The sequence below is a fragment of the Rhinatrema bivittatum genome, chromosome 2, assembly GCF_901001135.1.
Source record: "Rhinatrema bivittatum chromosome 2, aRhiBiv1.1, whole genome shotgun sequence".
Classification (NCBI taxonomy): domain Eukaryota; kingdom Metazoa; phylum Chordata; class Amphibia; order Gymnophiona; family Rhinatrematidae; genus Rhinatrema; species Rhinatrema bivittatum.
Window position 1 is genome coordinate 755,178,635 of NC_042616.1, and position 18,993 is coordinate 755,197,627.

At 47.0% G+C, this 18,993-nt stretch overlaps 1 protein-coding gene across 1 annotated transcript in view; it reads right to left on the minus strand.

Moving 5' to 3' along the window:
• ENPP2 (ectonucleotide pyrophosphatase/phosphodiesterase 2) overlaps positions 1-18,993 on the minus strand; it is a 639,793-nt gene that overhangs the window by 239,212 nt on the left and 381,588 nt on the right. Inside the window, 2 exon segments of the mRNA XM_029591948.1 lie at positions 596-715; positions 11,222-11,394. Coding sequence (XP_029447808.1) covers positions 596-715; positions 11,222-11,394 — 293 coding nt within the window.

Sequence of the window (18,993 nt, forward strand, 5' to 3'; positions counted from 1 at the left end):
TGTAGTTTTGTTCTGAGCGTAATATGGAAGTCAGTTTAGGCTTTTAGGTAATTTCAAAGCTTCTTTATACTACAAATAAGATTTTGTGTTTAAGGAGCAAAAGGAGGTTGAATTTCTTTTCTATTTGGCAAAACTGAAATCCTTCCAATTTTAGTCAACTTCTGAATAATACCCATAATATCTCAAGATATTTCAAAGTTCACAAAATAATTTATGATCTTTGATGGCAGAGTAGAAAGACAAAATTTAGCCTTTATACCATAAATATCAGAGACAACTCAAATCTATGATTTGGGATGCCACACACCTGAGAACTCATAGAAATAGTAGATAATGGCAGACAAAGACCAATTAACCCATCCAGTCTGGCTATATATTACTATTCACATTGTCTAGTTCATATCCCAGTAGCCAGCCATACAGCATGACCACTTGTAAAATTTCACTCCTTATCAAAGACAATTTTTTTCATCTTCCTCCTTTGTACTCCACTTTCAAGTAGATGAGCATGCAAGACCCCTTATTTGGTTCGCTTCCAGCACCCCTTCTTTCCCATGTCTAAAACACAAAGCTTTGTAATAATCTAAATAGCTACCAATACTAGCGTGGCTGTTGCCCGAACATCCGGCCTCTTAGGTCCCCGTGGCCTTTCTGGACGATACCCAGTCTCCACCAACCTGCTGCATCGACCCAGTCGACATGAGGAATGTATAGCCTGCCAGACAGACCCAGCTACATGAGTGTCTGCATATCTGCTAGGACTTCTAGTTATTAATGTACTTGCAGCCTGCTAGACATACCCAGTTATTAATTAATTCTATCATTGCAGATAATGTCATCATTGCATCATAGCCTGCCTGACAGGGCCAACTATTTGGTTTCTTCTAGAACTTCAAATATTACTGTACTGTTAATTTTATCATTGTAGCTTGCCAGACTAACCTGGCTGTGGGGATCATTGTAACTTGGCTGTGTTTCTGCTAGGACTTCTAACATTTCATACTATTCTCTTTGATATTCATTTATCAATTAGACGTGCATTTGGGAGAAAAGAAATAGGAAATAACGAAATTTCCTATTTCATGTCACTTCATTCTCAAAACAAAATAATTGAAAATTCAATAGCATTTCGTTGGTTGTTACATTTTGTTTTGAAACCCTATGCTGCCCAAAAAAAGTAACCAGTAGGGTCTACACCAAAGCCTAAGGCCAGGGCCTTGCCTAGGGAATAGGCCAAGGCCCGAAGCAGGAACCTCAGCCTAGGCCCGAGTATGATGCTGGCACCACAGCCTAAGCCGAGATCTAAGTCAAGGCCCCATTTACCTGATCTAACATCCCTGTCCTTGGCCAATGCTGGGCCTGGGGCCTGACACTTGGGCCTTGGCCTAAACTAAGGCCATGCACACACCTGACACCGGGAACTGGACCCAAATCCTAGGACTCGGCCTAGACCCAGACCAGATGGCAAGGTATGGTCTGGGTCTAGGTCTGGGTCTAGGTCTGGGTCTAGGTCTGGGTCTAGGTCTGGGTCCAGACTACTGAGCCTCAGCCTAGGCCAAACCCAGGTCTAAGCCCAACACTGAGGTCCAAACTGGAGAGAAGGTCCCAATACCTGAGCCTTGGTCAGGCCCGATGGGGGGACCTGATGCAGAGACCAGGTCCTGAAACCTGGGCCTCAGCCTAGGCTCAAGTCCGAGCCCATGCCTTTCATGCGTTGTCCTTCTTTACAATAATAGTTGCCTCAGGGGACACGCCACAGTTAATTATCTCCAGCGCATCTCTCCTCAGAGAAGGTTGCCATATTGTTGTACGGCAGTCATTTAAACTACCATACAACAAAATGGCGGCCTCTGCTGAGGAGAAAGTTGCTGGAGTTAACTCCAGCGCATCCCCAGCAGATGCCATCATTGTAAACAAGAAAGAAAGACAGAAAGAAAGTGGAGGATTACCAATCAGAAGCCTGGGCTCCGGCCTGGGCCAAGGCTAGGCATCAGGACCCAGCCTCCGGACCAGGTCCCGGCATCGGGCCTGGTCCTAGGCCTTGTCCTAGTCTGAGGTCTAGGCATCAGGATCTGGCCTCTAGGCTGGGCCAAAATGTGTGGCCTCGGCCAAGGCGGAGGCCCTGGCATCAGGAACAGGCTTCCAGACTAAGTCCAGATATCCAACCTAGGCCGAGGCATTGGGACCAGGCCTTGAAGCCTTGGCTTTGCATACGGTCTAGACCGCATGAGTTTATATTTCCTCTAGCCCGGGTAAGTGGGGGGGGGGGGGGGGGGCAGGGAGGATCCTGGCCATGGCATTTTTCCAGGTGGGAGGGATGGGTGGTGAAGATGGGCATTTCTTTTTTTTAATGCATTTTTCAGGTGGTTTTTTTATGTTTCATTTTGTAAACTAAAGTAAACAAACATTAAATGAAACAATTTATGAAAAAAAAAGAAACACCCCAATAATGAAATTAAAAAATAAAACAATTTTTACCCCATGCACCCCTGCATTACAATTCTTTCTGAACAGAAAAAGACTTGTTGACCAATGCACATTATTTGATTATTGGTCAAATTGTCTACTGCAACTAGTTTTATCAGTGCCTTATGTGGATTAAGCTTAAATATTTACAGCGCTTTCAAAACACAGCAGCAAAGCTAGTAACAGAAACAAAGAAATGCTATCATGTTTACAGGAAAATTGGTTCTTACCTGCTAATTTTCGTTCCTGTAGTACCACAGGTCAGTCCAGACGCCTGGGCTCATACATCCCTGCCAGCAGGTGGAGACAGTGAAAAAAACTTGCCTGATCCTGCTACATAAAGCCTAGTGCCACCTGCAGTTCCTCAGTATAGATCTGTACCCAAGCAAAAAATTGCAACTCTCAATCCAATGAATCAATAGAAAAAAAGTAAAACCTGAAACTTCTTGTCAACGTGAAAAACTATAAAACAGGCTGCTATGAATCTGTACGCATAAGGCAAAACTACAGTTGAGTGAGCGACTCTCCACCTCCAGGAAAAACGGGCGGGTTCTGGACTGATCCGTGGTACTACAGGAATGAAAATTAGCAGGTAAGAACCAATTTTCCTTTCTCTGTACTTACCCAGACACCTGGGATGTACAAAAGCTCCCTTAATGGGGTGGGACCTGGACAGTCCCAGTCGCAGAACAGTTTTGCCAAAAGAAGGAGACCCAGAAGCCCCCAAATCCAGACGATAGTGTCGTGCAAAAGTATGTAAGGATTTCCAAGTTGCAGGTCTGCAAATCTCCTGAGGAGATACCAATTGCACCTCCGCCCAGGAGGTCGCCTGAGACCGTGTAGAATAAGTGCATAAGCCCTCCAGAACCTGCATCCCAGCAGTAATGTAAGTGGAACCAATAGCTTCCTTCAACCAGCGCGCTATAGTAGCCTTGGAAGCTTTAGAACCTCTGCTCGCGCCACTCTACAAGACAAAAGATAATCGCATCTCCTGAAATCATTAGTCACTTCAAGATAGCGCAAAAGAGCTCGGCAAACATCTAATCGCTTGAGTTCTCTCGCAATGGGAGCAGATGCCTCCCCCTCCGGAAAAGAGGGAAGCTCTACTGTCTGGTTCACATGAAATGCGGAAATGACCTTCGGTAAAAAGGAAGGCACCATCCTCATCGAGATCCCTGAGTCTGAAATCTGGAGGAATGAATCCCTACAGGACAAAGCTTGTAATTCTGAAATCTGACTAGCGGAACAATTCGCTATCAGAAAAACCCTCCACAAAGGCTCGAACAGCGCTGAACAAAGACCCCGTAGAACAAGATTCAGGTTTCAGGATGGACACATTTTCTGAACTTGAGGCCTCAAATTCTTCGTCCTCTGAGAAACCTTATCACATCCGGATGAGCTGAAATAGCGGAATCACCAACTTTACCCCGCAGACAGCCCATGGCTGCCACTTGAACTCTAAGGGAACTTGGAGATAGACCCTTAGCAAAACCTTCCTGCAGAAAAGACAAAATCTCGGGGATGGAGGACCGAAGGGCGTGAATCCCATGAGCAATACACCAGGACTCGAATACCCGCCAGACTCTAACGTAAGCCAGTTCGGCTTCAGGAAATCGCAAAACACAGAAGCATTACTTGCATCGTTATCTGACACCATCCTCCTCAATCTTGAAAAAAAACAACCATACCTTCTCGCTCTTCTCGACTTATCCGCCGCATTCGACACGGTCAATCATGCCATCCTACTCAAGCGGCTATCCGATATAGGAATTCAAGGAGAAGCTCATAGCTGGTTTCAATCATTCCTGGAGAATAGATTCTATAAAGTCAAGATCAACAATGAAGAATCGCCTCCTATTAGATCAATCCAAGGAGTACCACAAGGATCATCTCTCTCCCCTATGCTATTTAATATTTACTTGCTTCCACTCTGCCACCTACTCTCCAGCCTCATGCTAAAACACTATATCTTCGCGGACGACATTCAGATACTCCTCCCCATCACAGAATCACTGCAAAAAACTTGGGCACATTGGAATAATAGCTTACAATCCATCAACACATTGCTATCCAGCCTGAACCTCATACTCAATACAAAGAAAACAGAAATCCTCATCATCTCACCTGACGAAAACCATACTCTCATCAACTCCCAAAGCGCAACACAATTTGCAAAATTATCTATTAACCACTCCCCTTCCGTCAGAGATTTAGGGGTGCGTCTTGACAACCAATTCAACCTTAAATCATTCGTTATCAACACAACTAAAGAATGTTATTTCAAACTTCAAGTGCTAAAAAATCTGAAACCACTCCTCCACTTCAGTGACTTCCGTCTAGTAGTCCAGTCTATAATTCTGTCTAAGTTAGACTACTGCAACTCTCTACTGCTAGGTCTTCCGGTCTTATCTACAAAACCCCTACAGATGGTGCAGAATGCTGCGGCGAGGTTACTCACCAACACAAACAAAAGAGCCCACATCACACCAATTCTTCACAGCCTTCACTGGCTTCCTATAAAAGCCAGAATCACCTTCAAGTCATTATAAATGATCCACAAGGATATTATGGGCATCGCCCACCTAAATCTAAACTCACAACTACGCCCTCACACATCACAAAGACCCATCAGATACAACTACAAAGGCTCCTTATATGCTCCTCCAATCAAAACTTCACTAACAAAACGAGCACTCTCCACAGCCGAGCCCACCCTCTGGAACTCATTACCGCCAGATCTACGCCAAGAGACATGTCATCTAACTTTCAAGAAAAACCTAAAAACGTGGCTCTTCCGGCAAGCTTATCCAGAATTGCAGGAACACTCCGACACCGGTCAAAGAACAAAATAGCCCTCTATTATTTCCTCAACCGCCCATATCCCCTCAAGGCCCGACCACGCCTTATCTGGACAGCCCACTTGCTTTGAAAGACTCCATTACTGATGCATCAGTTCTTTAGCTCATGCATTACTCTTTGTATATACCCTTCAACATTGTTCTGTTACCTGTATACCCCTATATAGCCTACCCTCCTTCTTAGCTAATCCCTACATTTATCCACGTTATTTTGACGAGTTATTGTTGTCTATTTAATATTTAATATTTATGTTCTTATGTTCAGAAACCCTGTTTTATGTAACGCCTGTTTAATGTAACGCCTTAACCGCGACAGTTTTGTTCTATGGAAACCGACTTGATTTGATATTTGTATTGAGAATGTCGGTATATAAAAATCCTAACTAAATAAATAAATAAATAAATAAATAAATAAATAAATTAGTAGATTGCTCCTGGCCTGCAACAAAGTGGTGACGACCGACTCTGGATAATCTTTACTCCTTAACTTCCGCCTTTCAAAAGCCAAGCCGCTAGACAATAGTGATCGACCTGGTCAGAAAATATGGGATCTTGCCGAAGAAGGCCCTTGAGATGTCCCTAACGAATTGGACCATCCACTGCCATGTTGATGAGATCCGCAAACCACAGACGCCTAGGCCACTCTGGTGCAACCAGAATCACTTCCCCGTGATGTCTCTCGATGCGTCGCAACATCCTGCCCACCAGAGGCCAAGGAGGGAACACATAAAGCAGAACCCCCTGCGGCCAAGGCAGAACCAGCGCATTGATGCCTTCGGCCCTGAGCTGTCTCTTTCAACTGAAGAAGCATACCGCTTTGGCATTCTGACGTGCCATCAAATCTACATGAAGAGACCCCCAACATCTCCAGATGAGCTCCATCATGGTCTCCGTCAACTCCCACTCTCCTGGATTTAGGCGAGTGCAACTGAGAAAATCTGCTTGAACATTTACGATGCCGGATATGTGAGACGCCGCTATCCGCTCTAGATGGACCTCCACCCAATGCATCAAGAGCTGAGCCTCCTGGTACCACCCTGCCGATTGATATACGCCACTGCTGTCGCATTGTCGGACAGGATCCGGACTGAGCAACCTTTCACTAGTGGCAAGAGCTCCCTTAACATAAGCCGCACTGCCCTGGTCTCCAACCGGTTGATAGACCATGCAGACTCTTTCATAGACCAAATACCCTGGACGGAATGGTGCTGCCAAACCACCCCCCAGCCAGAAAAGCTGGCATCTGTCATCACCACCACCCAATCCGGGACCTTGAGGTCCATTCCACGGAGAAGATTGACCAACTGAAGCACCAAGATAGACTCTCCCTGGCCTTCCCCTCCAGGGACAGGTAAAACTCCTCTAAGCTCGGCTTCCAACGCGCCAAAAGCGCCATCTGCAATGGCCTCATATGGAAAAAAGCCCAGGGAACTAACTCCAAGGTTAAAGTCATGGATCCTAAGACCTGCAAATAATCCCATACTCTGGGAATTCATAATTGCAACAACCGAACTCGGTTCTGAAGAGATAGTGCCCTTTTTTCCGACAGAAACACTTTGCCTAACTGGGTGTCAAACCGCGCTCCCAGGTAGATTAGGGACTGTGTCGGGGTCAAATGACTCTTGGCCACGTTCACAACCCAGCCGAGAGAGTGGAGAACATTACAAACCCTGTGAATTGACTGTCGACATAGATCTGCTGACTTTGCTCTGATCAGCCAGTTGTCTAGATAAAGATGCACTAGGAGAGTTTCCTTCTGAAGTACCGCTGCTACCACCACCACCACTTTGGTGAAAGTGCGTGGGGCTGTGGCCAGACCAAAAGGAAGTGCCCTGAACTGAAAATGTCCCAGGATCATGAAGCGATGAAAACGCTGGGACTCCGAGTGAATCAGAATGTGCAGATAGGCTTCCATAAGATCCAGAGAAGCCAGAAACTCCCCCTTGCGCACCCACCACTATCACCGAACACAAGGTTTCCATCCGGAAGCAGGGGACTTTGAGGGCGGTATTCACTCTCTTCAAATCAAGGATGGGCTGAAACATTCCCTCTTCCTTTGGAACCACAAATTAAATGGAGTAGTGTCCCTTTCAGAGCTCCGCTGAGGGCACTGGAATGACCGCCCCCAATTCCTGGAGGTGGCCTAAGGTCTCCTGTACAGCCTTTCACTTGTGACCCGGACCGCAAGGTGAAATTAGAAATAGATCTCAAACGGACCGAGCAAATTGTAACACGTAGCCGTCTCTTATTATACTGAGAACCCACTGATCCTGCGTGATGTTGGCCCACTCGTAAAACTGCGTCAAGCGACCTCCTATAATAGGAACGATGGAGTGCACTGGCCTCGCTTCATTGTGAGGACTTGCCACTGGCTGCAGATTCTCCTGCAGCACCCCGAAATGGCCTACGGGCGGCGGCGGCGGCGCCCCCCCCGAAAGGACTCCTCCAAGTATTCCCCCTAGGGAAAAACGACCTATGAGGAGCAGAGGGAGCCCGCATAGGTACGGAGACGCGAACGGGTCTGAAAAAACCTCTTCGCCATAGGTCTGTCCTCCGGTAACCGTAGCAGCTTATTCTCTGCAAGTGACTGAATCAGATGCTCAAGGTCGTCCCCAAACAACAGATGCCCCTTGAATGGCAAAGAGCCTAACTGCATCTTAGAGGAGATGTCCGCTGACCAATTAAGCAACCACAACAACAGTCTGGCCGCGACAGCCAAAGTCATAGCTCTGGAGGACACATGTACCAAATCATAGAGGGCATCTGCCCCAAACGCAACAGCTGCCTCTATTCGCTCGACACTATCCGCTTGATCCCCCGACTTCGGGAGCAGGTCCTGCAGCTGCTGCACCCAATGTAGACAAGCCCGCTGCATAAATCTTGAGTAAATCGCCGCACGCAAACCCAGCACAGAGACCTCAAAGATCCTTTTGAGGTGAACCTCCAATTTGCAGTCTTGCATATCTTTCAATGCCGCAGAACCCACCACGGGAATGGTGGTCCGCTTAGTCACTGCGGACACTGCTGCATCGACTTTAGGAAGGACAAAACACTCCAAGACCTCCTCTGGAAGGGGATAGAGCTTCCCCAAGATCCTCCCCCACCTTCAGCGAAGCTTTAGGTATCCCCCACTCTGCATCCACCAACTTCTTAACCGCCTTATAGTATGGGAAGGAAGCCGGGGGACCACTTACCCCGTCCAGGATGGGATCCCTCTTCCTCCAAATCTGGGTCGCTTTTAATGCCCAAAACCTGAAAAGCTAAGAGCAGCAACACCTCCAAGTCCTCCCTTTGGAACAGGCGGACTTCCTTAGTATCCTTGGACCCGAGACTAGAGACCCCTGGATCATCTCCCAGCAAAGTATCCCCAGATGCCAGCACACCCTGACCTGCCGGTACCCCCGGGTCCAGGTCCTTGGGAGCATCACCGGAGTCACCAAAGCCCCCTCTGACAGACCACCCTAGTGCTGGAGGTGACTGAAACCTCTGAGCAGATGGCAAAGATGGCCTGACCCCCAAAGCGGTTCCCGAGCCCGGCAACAAACTTCCCAGAGTCCGCTCAGCATTAAGGCCAACTCCGCATCCAGGCTGTTTGCTGGCCAAAAAGACCTCGTGCAGTAATAAAACAAATTCTGGGAAAAAACACTTTACAGCCCCAGCACCCTCAGAGTTAGCGGCAGCACCAGGCCTACTCATGATTTCCACCCCCTCAAGGCTCCCCCAACCGACCCTGAAGTCGGAACGGGCCGGAGACAAAGGAGGCAAACCTCCCCCACTCTCCCCGATGGTGCGGGAACTGCCGACAAAAAATCCAAGATGGCCACTGTTCCATTACCCCGGACAGCGCTGCGGCCGAAAATAACCCCCGAATCACCGGAATGCCGCTTTGCCGGTGGAGAAGCTCCGGAGGAGCCCACCCTGCTCTCTGAACACAAAGTCCAAAGAGAGGCCCTGTTTAAACACAATTCTGCCGAGCCACAGGCTAGACACAAGGTACCTCAGGTCATGCTGAGGAAGGAAATAAAAATACTGTCGAGAGGAAAAAGGAAAAAGTTAGGAGAAAAAACCTGCAAAGGAAAAAGAAAGCCTCCCTCACCCCAGAGCTGATCTTACCAAGGGGAAGCCGCCGTCAGAGCTGTGCTGCCGTGTGTCAGAAAAAAAACAGCCTTTGATTTTTTTTTATTATTATTTTAAACTTTATGTAAAAATACACTGAGAGCTAAAAACCTGACTAAAAGAAACAGGTAGTCTCAGCCGTAAGGGAATGAAAAAATCCATGGAGAGCCTGCAGCCGCCTGGACAGCCTCATGAGGGAGGGATCTGGACTACCCCACGGGCTCACAGACGAGCTCACAAAAGGGAACAACCCCCAGCCCATCTGCCTCTATCGGACGGGGTAGGATCCACCAGGAATCCAAAGGAAAAAACAAACCCCCCTGGGAGGAAGGCTCAAAAGAAAAGTGTTAAAGACAAAAAACCCGCAGAACTGCAGATAGAGCACCCTGTGCCATCTGCTAGAGATAGAGAAAACACTGAGGAACTGCAGGTGGCACTAGGCTTTATGTAGCAGGGTCGGGCAAGTTTTTTTTTCTCTGTTTCCACCTGCTGGCAGGGATGTATGAGCCCAGGCTTCTGGACTGATCCAGGTACGTACAGGGAACACCTATTTTGCAAAAGCTTCACTGGTTCCCATTTTAACAAGGGTCCAATTAAAGTCTTCATTTATTTGTTCCAAGACATTTAACTGATTTGTTTTGCTACCTCCAAAAACTAAGAATGTTTAGATCATCTTAACATACTGTCTCATTCAGCTGTAAAGTTAATGGTGACAAAGTGTAGTGCTTTCCAATGTTATGCACCAGTTTTATGACATCTGAGGTGTACCTTGAGCTAAATTAATAATTTTGAAAAAAAATTAAAGAACTGACTCGTGAACATGCCTTTATTTGAAGACCTATTTGGGTGAGAATATTACGGTGGTTCAGATCTTGGAATTCTTGAATGCTGTTTTAAGTAGAAGTGTAATTTTAAAATGTTTTATAATTATTTATTATATTCTTAGAAGCCCAATCTTAGGCACTTAAATGAACATTTTATTTTTGGCTGCCTTATGTTTTACTATTGTCTTATAATGTGGTGTTTTATAACTATTCAGAGTTTTGTGTAAGGTGTTACCTGTCTTACTGTGTACATGTAACTTTTGGAAGCCACCTTGTACAATACATTTGAGAAAGATGGAATAGAAATATATTAAATAGTAAATACATAAATAAAAATATATTGTACAAAGTGTGACATTGGTTATCATCTGCTTTGAGGCTTGAATTAAGGATGCAAAATCTGGAAGAATGCTGGGGCTGCCAGAACATATTTATTTAAAGTTTTGGCAACCCTAACATTCATTGAACTCTTCAAGTAGGGCACGTTAAACCACATGCTGTTTGGATCATCAGGGTTTATACCCCATGCCTCCTGGAAGCCCTTTACTGTTTTAGCCTCCACCACTTTCATCAGGCAGCCTTTCCATTATCCATCAATCTGCCTGTGAAAATATATTTCCTGATGTTGCTCCTGAGTTTACTCCCATGGAGCATCGTATTATTCAGAGACTGGCCATCTTCACAGTTATGTAATTTGGATTTATAGACATCAATATCATCTTATTAAAACATCAACGTTGCCTTAATATATAGTACTCTGGTATAAAAACAATAGGTAGCCACCTGTGCCATGACTACCTGTAGTTTTTTCTAAATCAGTAATACAGTGGCTACATGCTCAATAGGCTTTTTTGATTATATTATCAAGTGAGAAAAATTGAGCTAAAAACATTTAATTTGCCTGCATTTATCTTTGGAAAGTAAGGCGAAATACAAAGCTCATTTTGGCAGCGCTACCTTTTCATCACAAGAGCACCCCATTTCCTCATTCAAAGTAGGCGCTGACACAGTTGTAGGCAAGGGTCTGGTGACTTCCTCTGGTATTGCTGGTTTATACACAGTGGTTCGCAGCAAGTGATTTAAACTTCCATGGGTACCATTATTAGGTGCAGGCTTCAACCCAAGAAGATCTGTCCAGAAAGAGAAATGGTCAAATAATCCTTTGGCTATAACTCAGAAGGAGGGGGTGCTTTTTAACCAATAATATTGTACAATTCTCTATGAATATACAAGCAGGCTCAAGATTAGCATTAAAATACTCCACTGCGTTTTGGTGCCATTCACAGTTTAGTGTATTAAAGACAATTTAAAAGCAGATTTTGTCTGCTTAAATAAAAGGTAATGTTCAATTTAGCTTGATTTCTAATCCCAACAGTGAAGCAACCTCGGTAGGATCTGAGAACAGACAAAATGATCAAAGAAATACATTTTTCACTGAAAGCTAATAGCCAAATTTTAAATCCTCCGCACGCAAAAAATGGGGCTTTCGCGCATGGCCAGGCTTTGCCCAGGCCGCGCGTAGCTTCAAAGGGGCCCTGCCCCACCTATAACCCCCGTTACGCGTCGAAATGCTGGGCCCAGTTAAAGGGGTTGTCCAGGGGGCGGGAAGGGGCGAGGCTGAGGCAGCCGGTACAGCGGCCATTAGGCGTTATACCGGGGAAGGATCGGAAGGGACACGCAAGTTGCAATTGTTCCGTTGGAGCAGTAAGCAACAAAATAAAAAAAAAAAAAGACAGGAGGGTTTAGGGGGTGGGGTGGAGAGGGGAAGGGAGGTTAGAGTAAGGGATAGGGAAGTTCCCTTCCAGTCTGCTCCTTAATTGTGTGGGCGCCACTCGTATTTTATAACACTCGCACAGCCAAAACATGCATGTTATAAAATACGCGCATCCATGTGGTGCCAGGTCCCACGCCTGTCCTTAAAAATCTACCCCTAAATGACTATGAGAATGCAACCATTGGTTATGAATCATATCCAGAGTCCAAAAGGTACTGGGAGAGCAGAATGCGGAGGATTGCATAGTAAACATCTCTCACTAGATAGAGTTGCTTACCTGTAATAGGTGTTCTCCCTGGACGTCAGGATGTTAGTCCTCACAAGTGGGTGACATCATCAGATGGAGCCCTGTCACGGAATACTTTTATCAAAGTTTCTAGAACTTTGACTGGCACACTGAGCATGCCCAGCATGCTACTAACCCTATGACCACATGGGATCCCCTTCAGTCTCGTTTGTAGCAAAAAAGTACGAGCAAAAAATAAAATAAGAAAATGTTGTCGAACCCAACTCTGCGGGGTGGTGGGTAGGTTTCATGAGGACTAGCATCCTGCTGTCCTGAGAGAACACCTGTTACAGGTAAGCAACTCTGCTTTCTACCAGGACAAGCAAGATGGTAGTCCTCACATGTGGGTGAATAGCAAGCTACAGGCTGACTCATAAGAAGCAGGCCAAGCAGCACACAACATGTGCAATAGGCACAACAACTGGGGTGCTGCTGGCAATGATGAGGCATCCTGAAATTCACAGTGGGTCGAGGTAGGACGAGTTGGGTTTTTATACTGGGAATAAGTTCCGTATGACAGACTGGCCAAAGACAGAGTCTTGTCGCCCAGCCTTGTCAAGACAGTAGTGGGCTGCGAAGGAGTGGAGAGAGCTCCATGTCGTGGCCCTGCAGATGTCTGCAATCGGTACTGAACGGTAGTGTGCTACCAACGTTGCCATGGCCCTGATGGAGTGTGCCTTCACTCGTCCCTGGAGTGGAAGGCCTGCTTGCTGTTAGCAGAATGCGATACAGTCTGCCAACCAGTTGGAGAGTCTGCTTGCCCACCGCAACTCCAAGTTTGTTTTTGTCAAAATAAAGGAAGGCGGTCCGGGCTTGTCCCGGCCCGACGCAGATAACATGGGCTTGAGCAGCTGTGAGTAAGGGATAGGATTAGCAAAGGCAGGTGGGGGTGGGGGAAAAAAGGGGAGTTAGGTAACCAATAGCAGCATCAGCAATTTGAATGCTGTTATGCTATTGGTCAGTAGTTAAACAATAGGCTGGAGCAGAGCTTAGAACGGCAGTTGGGAATTCAACAGCAAGCAGAGGGCAGGTTTTTGCTTTGCTGCGCTGGGGATTTTCCAACTGTCATTTGTGCGGTTTCGCTGTCTTTTAGTTAGTTATTTAGCAAAATGAAGAGAGCCAAAAACAAACCGGAGGTGGCTGCAGCGGGTGGAATTTCATCCCGTTCCTCAGCGAGGTCGTCAGGGGTTGGCAGGTGACGGTCTCTACAGATCTGCAGGCCTCATTTGGTGAGTAGCTTCGTCTTCACTAACTGACGTTCCCCCCCCCCCCCAATTCCCCTTTGCCCTGCTGCCCCGCCTCCCCCACTGATTCAGGTGTAAGCGGCCCAGAACCTGCTGTTTCCCTCCCCCCCCCCCCCCCCCCAGGCAAAGCCCAGCCCTTAGGGGACAGCCTCGTGTCAGAGTTCCTGCTGCTTACGGTTTCCACAACCTTGTACTTGTTTTTTCTCCTCAGCCAGGCTCGTGCAACATTTTGTGAGGGAGGCAGTCAGCGCTGAGGTCACTGGGAAAGAATTATTGGTTTCGGGTTACAGAGTGATTTACATTTAAATGTGAATCCGATAAAGGCTAAGAAACAGAAGGAGCGTGCCTGCTCTAGTGGCAGTGGAGCCCCCTTTCTCTAGCCGGTGACTGCCTGCTATGTCTCCTGTTATGATGGGATATTCTTTTAAGGGCAGTGTTTTACGGGAGCTGCTGGAACGGGCAAGCAGTGGAGTAAGGGGCGAGTTAGTGGATTCTTCCCAGAGCAAGTTCCCAGCAGGGGATGGTGAATGTGGTGGCAGACTTCCCAGTCGGCCAGTTGCCCCTTCGGTGCCCGTCGGTGCTAGGCCAAGGCTACAGCTGCATTTATTGTCAATATTTTAGGTCTCATGGCTAAAGCAGGATTTGTTCATTTTCAGCAGGTGTGGTGGGTGAGGGGAAAGGTGCGGAAGGTATAGGAGGTTGGCCCTCAGATTTAGGAGCATCTTTAGGCAATCAGATTTATCCTCAGGATGTTGGAATAAAAGGGCGGCCCCTTGTGGGCAAGCAAAACGGGGCCCCTTTACAAAAGATCCCTTTACATTCAGGGGCGCTAAAGGGGGATTTGGTGGCGGGGGAGGGGGAGGATTGTTGCGGATACAGGTGGTTTTGCAGATGAAGCCGATGATTCGGTGCCTGGACCTTCCAGTCGTGAGGCCTGGAGGGAGTTGGATACGGCAGCGCATGCCTTTACTGCTCAGGGCGATCAGGAAGGAATGAAGAGGAATGTTGCGGACGACAGGAGTGGCATGGCATCGGGAATACAAGGCAGCAGTGTTTGGGAGCTGAGCAAGGTAAGACTTCCAAAGATAGTGCTCGGGAGAGTAAGAAAGATAATAAGAGGAGAAAGAGGGCTCATTCTAGTAGTAGTTTAAGCTCTTCTTCGTTTTCCTCGAGTACTAGCGACACTGGGCCAGGTCAGCATACGGCTTTATCTGTAGGGCCATAGTATGATATGGGTCCACCGGCTTTAGCTTCTTTAATGGAGCTTTGGGAGGAGGTCCTATCCGGTTAGTTACAAGGCTTAAAAAAAAAAAATATTCTGTTAATATTTTGATTGTAGAGGGAAGAAAAGGGGGAGGAAAACATCTAGAAGTCTAACAGGCAGAATAAGAAAGGTAGTGCGGGCCCAAAAATGTCTAAGAATATAGTCAATTGGGTAAAGGGTTTTTTTTTTTGCGTTTAGTAAGTGTTGGTAGTCATTTTGATCCTACTCAGTACGGAGCACGTCTGTCCTCCGCTGATAGTATTCTAGGAGCCTTTAAGGATTATGAGGGTTGGGCATGGCCCAATTATGCTGAAAAGTTCTGGGATAAAATGGCTGGGAACAAATTTATGTCATGGGGTTCTCAGGACATTAATTTATGGTTAACTCAGATGACCAACAATGGAACCAATTTAGTAAAGTGGGACAGGGAGTGCTGGCTTTAGTGCTAGTTCCGGTATTTTATCCTCCAGTATTGGTAAGAATACTTCCTTTTGTGGTCCTGGAACTGTTCGCAAAAGCGATTCTGGTACGAACAGTAAGGGACGCGAATCTGACATCTGTTGGAGGTTTAATAAGCTCACTTGCCTGTTCCCCGAAGGTAACTCCAGGTACGCATGTGCCACTTGCGGGGGGGTGGGGCGCATTCGGCTGTCAAAGGTTAGCAAGGTCAAGGTGCTAATGTTATCAAAAGCGCTAAGTGAATCTCCATGGTAGAGCAAGGCTGACTCTCCCATAGTTTATTGCAGCTTTAGTGGAAGGTTCGAAATCGTATCCCAACAGAGATGCTGTTGCTATGTTGTCTGGGGATTTAGATGCGACTTCCATATCCGTTAAGAAGGTCCCGGGGTAGGGAGAGGGCTGAGAATTCTAAATCTGTTTATCGGATGGCTGAGGGCGCACGGGATAAAATACAGGTGGAACTTCAGTGTGGAAGAGTAGCCGGGTCATTTCCTTGTAAACATTTTGAGCATAGGCACTTCTCACCATTAGCAGTGATTAAAAAAAAAAAAAAAAAAAAGCCGGGAAAATTTAAGTTAATTTTTAATTTGTCACACCCTGAGAGATCTTCAGTTAATGATTTCATCCCTAAACAAGTGAGTCGCAGTCAAGTATGCATCATTCGATTAAGCCATAGACTTGGTCCGTAAGGCGGGTCCTGGGGGTCTTGGTTAGCCAAAGCTGATATTGAATCAGCTTTTCGGTTATTATTAATTGGTGTGTATTTTAGGGGCAAGCGGTGTGCAGCGCAGTGGCCAGGGCTATGGGTTTCAGATGTTTTAGTATTGAACATAACTTTCTTGGAGCTTTTTCCTATCATCGTTGCCTTAACTATATGGGGCAAGGAGTGGTCTAACAAGAAAGTAGTTTGGTGGTGTGACAATATGTGCGTGGTCCAAGTAGTTCCTAAGCAAGCAGCAAAGTGTCTGAGAGTTTTGCTTTGTTGAGAGTAATGATTATATTATGTTTAAAATTGCATGTAACATAAGGCAGGACATGTCCCGGGGAATTTGAATATGATTGCTGATGCTCTTTCGCGTCTTAAATGGGATGTCTTTGGGCCGAAGCTCCTCACGCCAGTGGGTTGGGAGAGAGCATGCCGGAACACCTTTGGCATCTTTGCACGTAGTAATGCGGAATTGGATCAGACAATCCCTGGCTCCTGCTATATGGAGCTCATACTTAGCAATGGGGGAGAAGATGAAAGAGCGGTGGTGTTAAAGCGTATGGTTATATGTATTTGTTGCATTGGTGGCGGTAAGCCCGAGCCCAAATATTGTTGATTTATTGTATTATTAAAAGGTATGCAAAAGGAGGGGGGGGTGAGTCTTGTGCAGTGCGGGGGGGCTGCTGCACGGGATGGCCAATGAGCAAAAAGGGGGCCGATGCTCAGAGGCGATATCCCTGACCCACGCTCGGACGAGGTGGGGTTATAGGTCTAGAGGATACAGGTGGAGCTCTACCACTGGGATGCGGTGGGGGGCCGGTTAAGAAGGATGTTACAAGGGGGGGGGTCATGTTTTAGCTTGTTATAAAGTTATGGGGCTCGGGTCTGGTGTAAATAAACTGCGGCCTTTATTTGACCAAATAAAGGTGTTTGTCGTTTTTCAGTGAAGCAAGGAAAAAGGGGAATGTGTTTGGGGAGGGGGGGGGGTAAAAGGAAAGCGAATCTTGCCTCTACCAGTTATTGGTTTGGGGTTGGAAGTGGGGCACTATTCGGCACCTTCATTTAGGAGGGGCACAGCAACTACAGCCGCGGAATTGGGGTGGTCGGCCCGGAGAATTCAAGCGCTGGGACAATGGAAGTCGGAGGTTTATCGTAGTTATGTAAGAAAATAGCTTTTCTTGGAAGATGAGAAGACGATGTTCTGCATGGAAATAATTGAAAAAATTTGTTTTGCAGACATAAAAAGGGGGAGTGGATCCGTGAATGAGCTTGGTCATGGGCCATTCTTTTGCATCGGGCTCTGCGAAGAGCGGAGGAGAGGCCTTATGGTGAACACTCGGATCTGAATCATACAGAATGGATTGTTCGCTGGTTTGGCAATGGGGGAATGCGTCGGGGGAATCTGCTTATCTTTCTCCAGAATAGAATGCTAAGATGGGGAATCCCGGAGATTGTTATCGATTATCTGGGGGGTAATGATTTTGGTAACTTCACACGTCGCGAATTAGCAGCGATCATATGCAAAGATTTGGCTACCATACTGAATTACCTGCATAATACTAAAATTGGCGGGTCTAATATTATAGTTCGTATCACACACTACACGGAGCCTTTATGGCGAAAGGGTTTTGGAAAATGAATTGAATAGGCAAGTTGGTAAATGGGTAGTTCAACACGGTGGTTTTTTGGGGTTCGCCACACAGGGTCATGGGTAACCGTAGGTGGTTTTTTCTTCGGAGATGGGGTGCATCTTTCTGACGTGGGCATTGATTTCTTTAATAATGATTTGGAGAAAGTTTTCAAGCAGCAGCTTTTAGGTTAAGTGGCCGCAGTGGGGGAACAAAGGCAAATATTTTGCCTTTGTTTGTGGCGGAAAAACCCGAGCCATATGTTTAATGTATTATTTGGAATTGTAAAGGACATTGGAGGGGGGGGGGAAATGCTCGTGTAGATTGGGGCTGCTACACGGGAAGGCCTAAAGAGCAAGAGGGGGCCGATGCTCAGGCCGCATGCTTACCCTCGCTGGTGCCATGGCGGGGTGAGTGATGGGGGGGGGTGCCTAAAGTCGGCGGGGGGGAAATGCTCGTGTAGTTTGGGGCTGCTACACGGGAAGGCCTAAAGAGCAAGAGGGGGCCGATGCTCAGGCCGCAGGCTTACCCTCGCTGGTGCCATGGCGGGGTGAGTGATGGGGGGGGGGGGGGGGGGTACCTAAAGTTGGCTTACCATTGAGACGCGGTGGTAAGCGAAAGAGGGGCATGGGGGCGGTGGAGGTTTGGGGGAATTAACTTTGGAATTTTGTATAATTTGCTGGCTCGGGTTATGTTTTAATAAACTGCGGCCATTATTTAATGCCACATTGTTGTTATGCGCATTTTGTTCAGGGAGAGAGGGGCAAGTATGTGTATGTATGCACGAACAGCTAGTATCAAGTCCCTATGTTAAGGAAGGCGGTCCGGGCTTGTCCCGGCCCGACGCAGATAACATGGGCTTGAGCAGCTGTGAGTAAGGGATAGGATTAGCAAAGGCAGGTGGGGGTGGGGGAAAAAAGGGGAGTTAGGTAACCAATAGCAGCATCAGCAATTTGAATGCTGTTATGCTATTGGTCAGTAGTTAAACAATAGGCTGGAGCAGAGCTTAGAACGGCAGTTGGGAATTCAACAGCAAGCAGAGGGCAGGTTTTTGCTTCCCTCCCTCCCTCCCGAAATTTTATATTGCTGTTAATCATCTTCTGAGTGTTTGTATTATATATGTCGCAGTGGAGGCGGAAAAACCCGAGCCATATGTTTAATGTATTATTTGGAATTGTAAAGGACATTGGAGGGGGGGGGAAATGCTCGTGTAGTTTGGGGCTGCTACACGGGAAGGCCTAAAGAGCAAGAGGGGGCCGATGCTCAGGCCGCATGCTTACCCTCGCTGGTGCCATGGCGGGGTGAGTGATGGGGGGGTGCCTAAAGTCGGCGGGGGGGGAAATGCTCGTGTAGTTTGGGGCTGCTACA